A 10,074-nucleotide genomic window follows, 5' to 3' on the forward strand; every position below is an offset into this window, starting at 1 on the left:
TAAATGGAAAAACCACTACAGGAGGAGGTTGCTGGATGTGCAGGGGCTTCCAAACTCTGAGTAGGTCAGAGTGGTGTTGGAGCTGTCACAGTGGCACTGAGAACTTGAAGCATCTGCACTTGCCCTGTCCCTTGCTGGCTGTGCTGGTTCACTGGGGGGCAGTGACCAGCTGAGAAAGGAGCTGATGAGGAGAGGATCTTCACATGCACTCAGTGAGTGGAGTCAGTGTGCAGGAGCTCTTGGCTGACCAGTGCTTCACCCTAGGGCAACTGGAGAAGGGGTGTAGTGACACCTGGTGTGACGACTGGGCTTTGTCTGGAGTGCCTCTGAGCTCCAGCTCTGGCAGATCCCCTGGAGCCTGCAGTTAGGGGCAGGGAGGGTGCGCTGAACTCATGTTTGAATTGTCACTCTAAAGGCTTTCCTGTCCAGTCCCAAAGCCTGTGGGTGCTGTAGCAGTGAGAAAGGGGCTGTGGTGTCTGTCCCTGCAGGAGAAGTACCAGACTGGCATCTGCAGCCGTGCTGGAGACAGCTGAACTGGTCTGGCACTTGTATCTGTGTCACCATTGCAGTTATTGTCAGGGTAACCTTCCTGGTAATTGTGGAAGCAGCGGTGAAATGTCTGGGCTCTCCTGGGGTAGTGCAGATACACAGCACCTGGTGATTCAGCCTGCTGGGCTGGGACAGATTAAGTCTTTGCACACAATTATATTAGTTAAGCAGCAGTAAACTTCGGACCTCTCTAATTACAAAGACTTGAAGTCTTTGGGGCTTCAATGACAACTACGAAGTGGTGTTTTCCTCTGAATTAAAAACATCCAGTATTTTTATACAAAGAAAACAGGATTTAAAAGCTGAGGAACACAAACTAGGCAGCAAGTTCCAGAAATAGAAAGTTACTTCAAAAAGAGATGTCTCTTCCTTGGTCATCTTCCTGTGAGAGCGTTGGTGCTGCTCGTCAGTCAGTTTTTTCCAAGTGAACAGGCGATGGACCAGCAAGTGGTGATTTCATACACTGTGGGACATGGGAAAAATCAATTCTTCGTGTTTCATGTTGATCTTTTTCACTAATACTAAGGCATCTCCTCATTCCTTATGGCAAACTCATGAAGTGGTTACAGAGAAGGACTGTTCGTCGGGCATTGAATGACCAGGAAAGGGGCAATGGTACACACGGAAAGGGGAAATTTAGATCAGGTATTGGAAGGAGCTTAGCACGTGACGGTGGACAGGCCCTAGCACAGGGTGCCCAGAGCAGCTGTGGCTGCCCCTGGATGCCTGGCAGTGTCCGAGGCCAGGCTGGACGGGACGGGGAGCAGCCCGGGGCAGCGGGAGGTGTCCGTGCCGTGGCAGGGCTGGCACTGCAGCGTCCCCAGCCGAGCCCGCCCTCTTCATCCCGGCGCGCCCGCCAGTGCGCATGCGCCGCCCGGCGTCACAGAATCCTGCGCGAGCGGAGCGCGCATGCGCACTGGGGCGCGGGCCCGGGTTCAGTTCCGGGGCGTGGAACTGCTGCGTGCACAGCGCGTCCGGAGGGACCGAGGGGCTGAGGGCACGGCGGGACCATGGTGAGTGCGGGCCAGGGGCTGAGGGCACGGCGGGACCGTGGTGAGTGCGGGCCAGGGGCTGAGGGCACGGCGGGACCGTGGTGAGTGCGGGCCAGGGGCTGAGGGCACGGCGGGACCGTGGTGAGTGCGGGCCAGGGGCTGAGGGCACGGCGGGACCGTGGTGAGTGCGGACCAGGGGCTGAGGGCACGGCGGGACCATGGGGAGTGCGGGCCAGGGGCTGAGGGCACGGCGGGACCGGAGGGTGGGTAGTCCGGGGCTGGGGGCTGAGCAGCTCCGGGGCACGGCGGGACCATGGTGACCGCAGGGCTGAGGGGCCACTCGGCACTTGTTGTCCCTTGGTGCCTCTGCCCGGCGAGGGGCTGAGAGGAGACTGGCCGGCCGAAGGCTGGGAGCGCTGGAGGCGAGGAGCCGGGCGGGGCCGGGGGTGCCCGAGGCCGCTCTGTTTGTGCCTGGGTGTCCGAGGCCGCTCTGTTTGTGCCTGGGTGCCCGAGGCCGCTCTGTTTGTGCCTGGGTGTCCGAGGCCGCTCTGTTTGTGCCTGGGTGCCTGAGGCCGCCCTTTTTGTCTCTTGCAGGCTCGCAACGCGGAGAAGGCCATGTGAGTGCTGCGGAAGGCGGCGGGGACACTGCTGAGCCCGGGGTCACCTCAGCTGAGGCCGCGGCCAGAGCTGGTCTCACATCCGTGGCTGCTGGCCCTGACTGCACCTTATCTCACACACCTGTGCCTGCTGGCCCATAGAACTCGCTGTTCAGCCTCTCTTAAAGCACTGATGTTTAATGATGTTTTTGGGTACTCGGTTGTATGTGTGCTGATCCAGAGGCAGTGGGAGTTGCAGGGTGCCTGCACACATGCACCTGGTGCTGTGCAGCTGCTGTAGCTGTGCTGGGTGGTTCTGTGCAGGAGAGACCCTGTAGTAATGTGCTTGTCCTCCTCAGGCTGGGGGATAAGTACACTGAAATGTGCTGTAAAGGAACCTTGTGGTTTTAGGCAGTTCCCATTTTGGGAACAGAGATGCCAGGCCAGATAGGAGGAATCAGTCAGCATTGCTTTACTTGAGAAATGAACCACTGAGGATTTTGAGTGTTGAGAAGTCATTAGCTGGAAGAGCTGGAGGTGGTCAGTGAATGTAATGTGTTCAGGCCTTTGTTTTCTACAGACTGTAATTGAGTCCATAATAAACATCCAGAGCAGAACTTGTTCCTGTTGGAATGTGGATTTGTGAAAGTAAATCTGCTTTCTTCTCTTTAGGACGGCCTTGGCAAGGTTTCGGCAAGCCCAGCTTGAGGAGGGAAAAGTCAAGGTGAGGTGTAAAAGCCCTGGAGGTTTGGTAGCTCAAGGCAGGCCTTGTTCAGAGCCCAGGTGTCCTGTGCTTGACTCCAGTTAGAAGGAAAATATTTCAGCTGACTGTATTTCACACTCACACAGCCAGGAAAAGTCTCCACTAGAGTTTCTCCAAAGCATTTTTAGTTTTCTGTTTCATATTACATATTATGCAGAAAAAAGGGGTTTAATTCCTTTTAATAAAAGGTGGAGCTTTTAGTAAAAAGGTAGACCCTTTTAATAAAAGGTAAAACTGTGGAGAAAGGGACAGAATAGCTGCACACAAACCCTAGAAGCAAGATGATGCATCAGTTTGTGTAAGCAAGCCAATGGAATGTGATAAAGGTTGAGAAGAAGGTACTCTGTATAAACTGGAAAAAATTATGTAGTTTAGTATTAGCAGTTGAGAAAAGCTTAACCTTAAGAAGGTGGTGTGTGCTGAAAATGATGAAACTGTCCCGAATGGAACATTTGTTATATTGGAGAGGATTATGGGGTCTGAGGTTTTGGTTTGGATAAAGTGGATTTAAGTAGGGTTTTGTATCTGTGATAGTTTAATTTGTCAGGGCTGTAAATCATTATTGTTCTTCACTTACTAAAAATCGACGGGAGCAGAAGCCCTGGAGCTTGGTGGCACGGTTTGGCATTAATGGAGCAGCAAAGGCTGTGTGAGTGCTGCGTGCGGTGCTCAGCTGAATTTGATGTGTGTGCTGTTCTGTCCAACAGGAGCGAAGGCCTTTCCTTGCGTCAGAGTGTAACGAGCTGCCCAAAGCTGAGAAATGGAGGAGACAGGTAATGCCAACCTGTGGATTTTCTAATTCTATAGGAAGTAAAACTTTACACTTCCTGCTTAGACAGCCTGCTTACAAGGGGTTTTCCACACTTGTCAGTACCCTGAGAGTTAAATCACAGAACATTTTCTAAGATTGTACAGCTCAGTGTTCAGAGTAGCTCCTACCATGTCAGGTTGCTGCAGGGCCATGTCCTGCTGAGTCTTTACCATCTTCAGGGATTTAGATTCCTGGTTTTTGGGGCTGCCGTTCCAGTGTTTGATTATCTTCCTAATGATTTCTTTCCCCTTGAATTTAATCAGAATTTCCCCAGTTTCAACTTGTGTTTTATTGCTATTTGTCTTATTGCCATGCGTTTCTCAAACAATCTGGCTCTGTCCCCTTTGTTCCCTCCACTGATTTAGAAATGAATTTCTGTGTTCTTATTTGACTAGATCATTGGGGAGATTTCTAAGAAGGTGGCACAGATCCAAAATGGTAAGATTTATCTAACTATGTTTTATTTTTTGAATATCCAGTCATAAGCAGTTACAGTAAAAATCCCATTTCATGTGAACTCTGCTGTTTGCATTGCATGAATTCTGAAATTCCTCTGGTGTTTCTCTGAGCTGCCTGATTTTTTTTTATTTTTTTTTTTTCCCTCTCTAACAGCTGGATTGGGTGAATTCAGAATTCGGGACCTGAATGATGAAATAAACAAACTTCTGAGGGAGAAAGGACACTGGGAATACAGAATAAAGGAGCTGGGAGGTCCAGATTATGCTGTAAGTGTGCAATGTGTTGTACTGCATGGTGGTTCTGCTTACAAGTGAAGTGACAGCTGAGAAAAATATGTAACATTTAGTTAGCCATGGATGGCTAACTAAATTAGCCATTATGTGTTATTTTTATTCAGCCCCTGAAATGTTTGGCTGTGTTAGAAGAAAGTTTTAAACTATGAACTCTTTATTTTCCAGAGGATCGGCCCAAAAATGTTAGATCATGAAGGGAAAGAGGTTCCAGGAAACAGAGGCTACAAATACTTTGGGGCTGCAAAGGATTTGCCAGGAGTAAGAGAGCTTTTTGAAAAGGAGCGTAAGTAAAGAGCAGCTCTTCCCAGACATGGATCTGTGTAGTAGAATATTTTGAGTAAAATGCTGTTGTAGCTTGTGGGGAGTGCTGGTAAGAGCATTTCTGAATGTCTTAGGTCAGCTCAGTGAAACACTGAGCACACATAATTAATTAAATGCTAAGAGCACCTTTGGCTTTTTGCAATTAAGGAAATGTAGTAAGGAGTAAAGTGGTTTCTACTGGGAGTTCCAAATGGTAAGGACTGATGTCCTATAGAAACTTTCAGCATAAGAGGCAAACTTCATTGGGAAGTTGTAAATGGTACTCGGAGTTCAGGACTAGAAAAAGGAAAGTTGGGTTGAACATAATTTGAGAAGCAGGATTGAGTTTTCATATTGAAAAACTGGATGTAAGGGGATGAAACTTTGCCGTGGAATGAGTGGGAATTGCTTGGCCCTGAAAGTGAGGCAAAGACAAATTATGGGAAACACTCCAGGCTGTGGGGGAGCCTCTGGGTCATGTACTGAACTGGTTTGTGCAGGCCAGAGGGTGACACAGTGCTCCCAGTACTGGCAGCAGCTCCATCGTGCTGGGTGTTGGCTGGCACGAGGCAGCTCTGGGTGCTGTGAGGCTGGGGACACTCAGCAGGTGATGGAGGTAACCTGGTGGGTGACAGTGGTGTTCTTGCAGCCCTGCCACCCCCACGGAAGACTCGGGCTGAGCTTATGAAGGACATTGATGCCGAATACTATGGCTACAGGGATGAAGATGATGGGATCCTGGAGCCCCTGGAGCAGGAGCATGAGAAGAAAGGTATGTGAGATTCCAAACCTGCACACAGCAGCCCAGGAAGGGGTGGTGATCACCTCTGAAGTTAAGGCTCCTTTTTTTTTCTGATGTAGAGGATTTAGGCAAGGAGTTTTAAGTCCATTGGAAGAGCTCTGGCAATAAGACCATGCGGCTCTGACTGGCTTTCAGCCACACTTGCCATTTTCCTTTGCTCCCCAGTTATAGCAGAAGCAGTGGAAAAATGGAAGATGGAGAGAGAAGCACGGCTTGCAAGAGGCGAGGAGGAGGAAGAGGAAAACATCTATGCTGTCCATGAGGAAGAGGTAGGGGGTGGCTCAGGTGATGTGACTTTTCATGTGTCTTCTGTGCTTCCCTTTTGGACATGGTGGTACTCTGCCAAGGACCTGTCTGCTGCTGTTCTGGCCCCCTCCCCACCTGGCCACTACACAGTTTAGTAAGAATCAGTAGCAGGGGAGTGCTCTTGGCCCAAGCTTAGGGAGTGCTGGAGGCTGGCAGGTGAGGCCAGACCTTTCACTGGAGTGAGAAACACCTTGCTGTGGTTTCAGTGGCACTGTTTTGTCAGGTGGTGTTTTGGTAACATTGCTCAGTCTGGCTCCTGAGCACAACCTGCCTCAGTAACAGCACAAGCAGCTTTGGGGACAGGATAATGTCACACTGCCACTGTGTGAAAACCCAAGGGGTGCAGAGCCTTGTTTACACTTGGATCATGATGCAGCAGGGCTTTGCTGGTGCTGCTGTCACTGCTGTGACATGGCTGTTTCTTCTCCCTGCTCCCAGTGAGATCTGGAGAAGGGTGCTGGAAACAAGTTCTCATTTCTCAGTCTGTATCTAAGTGGGTTAAGCACAAGAATAAAAAGGAGGAATCCATCAGATGGATCTGGTGGCTCCTCCAGTGCCTGTTTTATTTGTATGATTCCATGGTTCATGAGCCCAGCTCTTAGGTGTAGGACCAAAGCAGTACAGAGTGTACAGGGAAGTGGTACCCATATTTTTAAAGCACTTCCTGTCTTCTTGTTTAGCTGGCTCCTCCTCTGTTCACAGCTTTGCTGTGGCAGCCAGAGTAATGGAAGGGGAGGAAATAGAGCTTTACGTTTGTGGCCATGCCACAGCAGAGCAAAGGCCATATGAGAAATGGAAGCAGTAATGCTGAAAATGTCCAGGAGCAGGGTCTGCGTGTGATCCTTGTGTTCTTTTGGTGCTGGGTCCTCTTCACTCATTCCTGTGTTGGTAGTGTTGACCATGCTTTGTTCCTTCTGGCAAAGTAAGTGAAAAAGGGGTTTTTATGACCTCTGTTGAAAATAAACTTGATGTGATTTTTTCACTTTTTAGTCTGATGAGGAAGGTGGCAAGGAGAGAGAAGGTGAAGACGGCCAACAGAAATTTATTGCACATGTTCCAGTGCCAACTCAACAGGAGGTAAGGCAGAACAGCACTCAGCTGCAGAGATGCACACTTTTGCAAGACACATCTTAATTTACATCAGGTCATCAGTGAAAGCACCCTAATTTGTGATTTCTTGACTTGACTCTGCAGCTGTTTAATCCCCTTGCAAATGCTATAACATTTTCACCTGCAAATTTCCAAAACCTCCCTAATTATTCCATAAATTAGGAAGTGTTGGGGTATAGCTGAGCACCTGAGATCTCAGCATCTCGACTGAGCTGAATCCACCCTGTTTTTATCTCTGCAGATTGAGGAAGCTCTTGTACGAAGAAAGAAGATGGAGCTGCTCCAGAAGTACGCCAGCGAGACCCTCCTGGCACAGAGCGAGGAGGCAAAGACACTGCTAGGATTGTAACAGTGCACCAGTGTCCTGGTTTGGGTGTAATCCCTCTGAAAGCAGCACGTTCCTAAGTTCTGGTAGCAGTGGGTTTTAGCTCTGGAAGTTCCTTTGGATGTGGAGCAGACTGCTGGAATTACAGTCTGCTGTGCAGCAGGAGAACCATCATTGTGGTTTCTCCACTAGGATGACTTGTACTCCAGTGCTGGAAAGGGTCAAACCTTGGTGAACTTGTCTGTGCATCTAACAGCTGTCTTCAGTGCTTTCACTCTGGGAAAGGGTCTGCAGTGGGGCCTCCTACAGATAGAACCACACCCAGTGAGCTCCTAAATCCTGGAAGAAAAACCATGGTGTTCCTGCCATCCTGTCTGCTCTGTCCTGACTGTAAGTGTGCACATCTTCTCATGCTGGGTATTGTTGAGCTGAGAAGTAACTCACACTATTACACCTGCTTAGTTTAGGCAGATCTTAGGAGTGACTTTGGAGGAGATTTGATTCTTTCTAAAGCACATGGAATGTCTAAAACCTGTTACCTTTTTTGTCGTTTGTAACTGTGCCAGGATGAATTGCTTAAATGCTGGATATTCCAGCAGCTACTGTAAAAAACTTTGCAATACCTTGTTCAAATATTTTCATTAAAACTTATTTACAACCTGATGTCTGTTTTACTCTAGCTCAAAGGATTGTGATGGTTCCCTAGTGGTAGCCAAAGATTGGGATCATAGAGCCATCCCCGTAGGGATTGATGCTCTGAATCTCTGCTGCTCTTGGCTTGTGAATCCTGGCACAGGAGGCAAGGTAGAGCCTGGTCAAAGTCTTATGGATGACTAATACTGTTGTACAGGTCTGAATGAATGGCATTTGAAGGTGGACATCTGCAGTCCTGGGGAATTTCTGTCTGAGGAGCAGAGTATTGAACAGCCAAGTCTCAGCATTTTTGGACCGTTCAGCATTTCTGGATGTTCTCAGTATTTATCTGTTACAATCTGGTGTGAATAATCCACTCTGGAACAATCAAAGCTGTAAATTACAGAGACAAGCTTTGTGTTACTTGATGAAGTGATCAAACAAAAAAAATTGAACAAGTGGAAAGCATAACTGCCAAATTAAAACTAAAAAAAAAAAAAAACCAAACCCAGAATAAATCAAAAGCTCAATTATTGGTAGCAAGCAGACAACTAACATCACAAACACATTCTTCTCTCTTCCTGGCAGCCGTGCAGCTGTCTCTGCTTTGTAAGAAAGCAGTAAACAATGTCTTTATGGCTTATAATAATTTGTTGTAGATTTACTTAACTATATACTGGAGATAACCAAACTAGATTTAAGCAGGGGAAAAACCAGCTCATTCTTATGGCCTGATACAGTCTGAGAGCTTGGTAATACCAGTGGTAGATCCCTTCTGTCACTGTATGACTCTGTGAGATAAAAGAACACACAAGGGTAAAAGCAGATCAGGGACAGAGTGGTGAGAACAGAAATACAAAAGGAGAATAAATGGAAAGAATGGGAAAAAACCAACAGGATTGTAATTACATTCATGTTCAAAGGAGTATCACCAACATCATGATGTAAAAGGCAAATTTATAAGATAGGGCTGATCTCTGCCAACCAACACAGAAAAGGAATAAATGCGCGAAACTGGAGTGTGTTAACTGCAAGGCAGACTGCTGCCGGGCCCTGCTGTGCCAGGTCCTCTGTAGCTCTGTGTGAAGCGTTTTTGAGCTGAATGCTCTTGGCTGCATCTGAGGGAACAAATTGCGGAGTAATTATTTCCCACAGTGGCCTATAGCAAAATGCTGTCTGGCCAGACTGTGGAATTGCTGGTGGAGTCAGGGTGGGGAAGCTGCTGTGGTCGCAGCCAGGAAATGGATCCTGTCAGTCCTGGAGAATGGAGCAGCGAGCAGGCTCTGCCTCAGCTCTGAGAGTGCAGCTGTGCTGGGATGTGTGTGTGGTGCCAGGCTTATGGCTCATACGATCTCTGGAATGCCTCAGCCCTGAGCACATCCAGGTTATAAAACAAGTACTTCATGTATTTCTTACATGTTTGCTTCAGGGTTCTGCCCTGTGTGTGATCCTGGCTCGAGCAAGGGAATAAACTCTAATTGTTCTGCCTGCTGCATCAATTTGGGCCTGCTGTTGTCTTTTAGAAATACATTTGTGTGTTTCATTTAATGCCAGCCACGTCAGTGGTGCAGATGGAAGGCCACCTTCCCTTCCTTGTTCTGTGTCCTGGTGAGTGCAGTGCAGTCGCTGAAGGATCAGTTTCTCCTCGCAGTCACAGGAGTGCTGAGGAATATTTGTTGGCAGCACTAGGAAATAAGTGGATTTACCTAATCTGCATTAGCAGGTGAGCAAGATAGAGACAGCTTTGCAGAGTATCCATTAACTAATGACACTTTGTGCTGCTTGTCTCACTTTCAGGTCTAGCTGCAGGGGTGCAGAGCTGAGGGACTGTGGTGTTTGTGCATGTTAGGCTTTTTCCCAAAAAATGAATCACAGAATGGGTCAGTCTAGAAGGGACCACTGTGGGGCATCTGCTCCAACCTCCCTGCTCCAGCAGGGCCATCCCAGAGCACAGGACACAGGATTTGACGAGACACTTCTGGGGTAGCTCTAGTGAGACACCTGCACACCCTCTCTGGACAGTCTGTTCCAGAGCTCTGTCACTGCACAGGGAAGAAGTTCTTCCTGGGCATCAGCTCCTGCCCCTTCCTCGTGTCCAAATGGTTTGGCACCACCAAGCAGAGCCTGCTCCATCC

General features: G+C 48.5%; 1 protein-coding gene across 1 annotated transcript; it reads left to right on the forward strand.

Annotated features, from left to right (window-relative positions):
• The first annotated feature begins 1,440 nt into the window (after positions 1 to 1,440).
• On the forward strand, positions 1,441 to 7,969 carry ISY1 (ISY1 splicing factor homolog). Its single transcript, XM_038148893.1, has 11 exons — positions 1,441 to 1,562; positions 2,136 to 2,158; positions 2,810 to 2,861; positions 3,608 to 3,673; positions 4,107 to 4,149; positions 4,324 to 4,436; positions 4,629 to 4,746; positions 5,413 to 5,535; positions 5,731 to 5,834; positions 6,862 to 6,948; positions 7,223 to 7,969. The coding sequence occupies exons 1-11, from the start codon at positions 1,560 to 1,562 to the stop codon at positions 7,328 to 7,330; spliced, it is 840 nt and encodes a 279-aa protein (XP_038004821.1). The 5' UTR covers positions 1,441 to 1,559; the 3' UTR covers positions 7,331 to 7,969.
• Positions 7,970 to 10,074: the final 2,105 nt, after the last annotated feature.

Source organism: Motacilla alba, chromosome 12, assembly GCF_015832195.1.
Source record: "Motacilla alba alba isolate MOTALB_02 chromosome 12, Motacilla_alba_V1.0_pri, whole genome shotgun sequence".
Taxonomy (NCBI): domain Eukaryota; kingdom Metazoa; phylum Chordata; class Aves; order Passeriformes; family Motacillidae; genus Motacilla; species Motacilla alba.

What these genes read in the sequence shown, in the direction of transcription:
- ISY1 (XM_038148893.1), top strand. An exon ending in CTGAGAAATGGAGGAGACAG is followed by an intron (nt 3,674 to 4,106) that starts GTAATGCCAACC and finishes TTATTTGACTAG; the next exon opens with ATCATTGGGGAGATTTCTAA. An exon ending in ATGCTGTCCATGAGGAAGAG is followed by an intron (nt 5,835 to 6,861) that starts GTAGGGGGTGGC and finishes TTCACTTTTTAG; the next exon opens with TCTGATGAGGAAGGTGGCAA.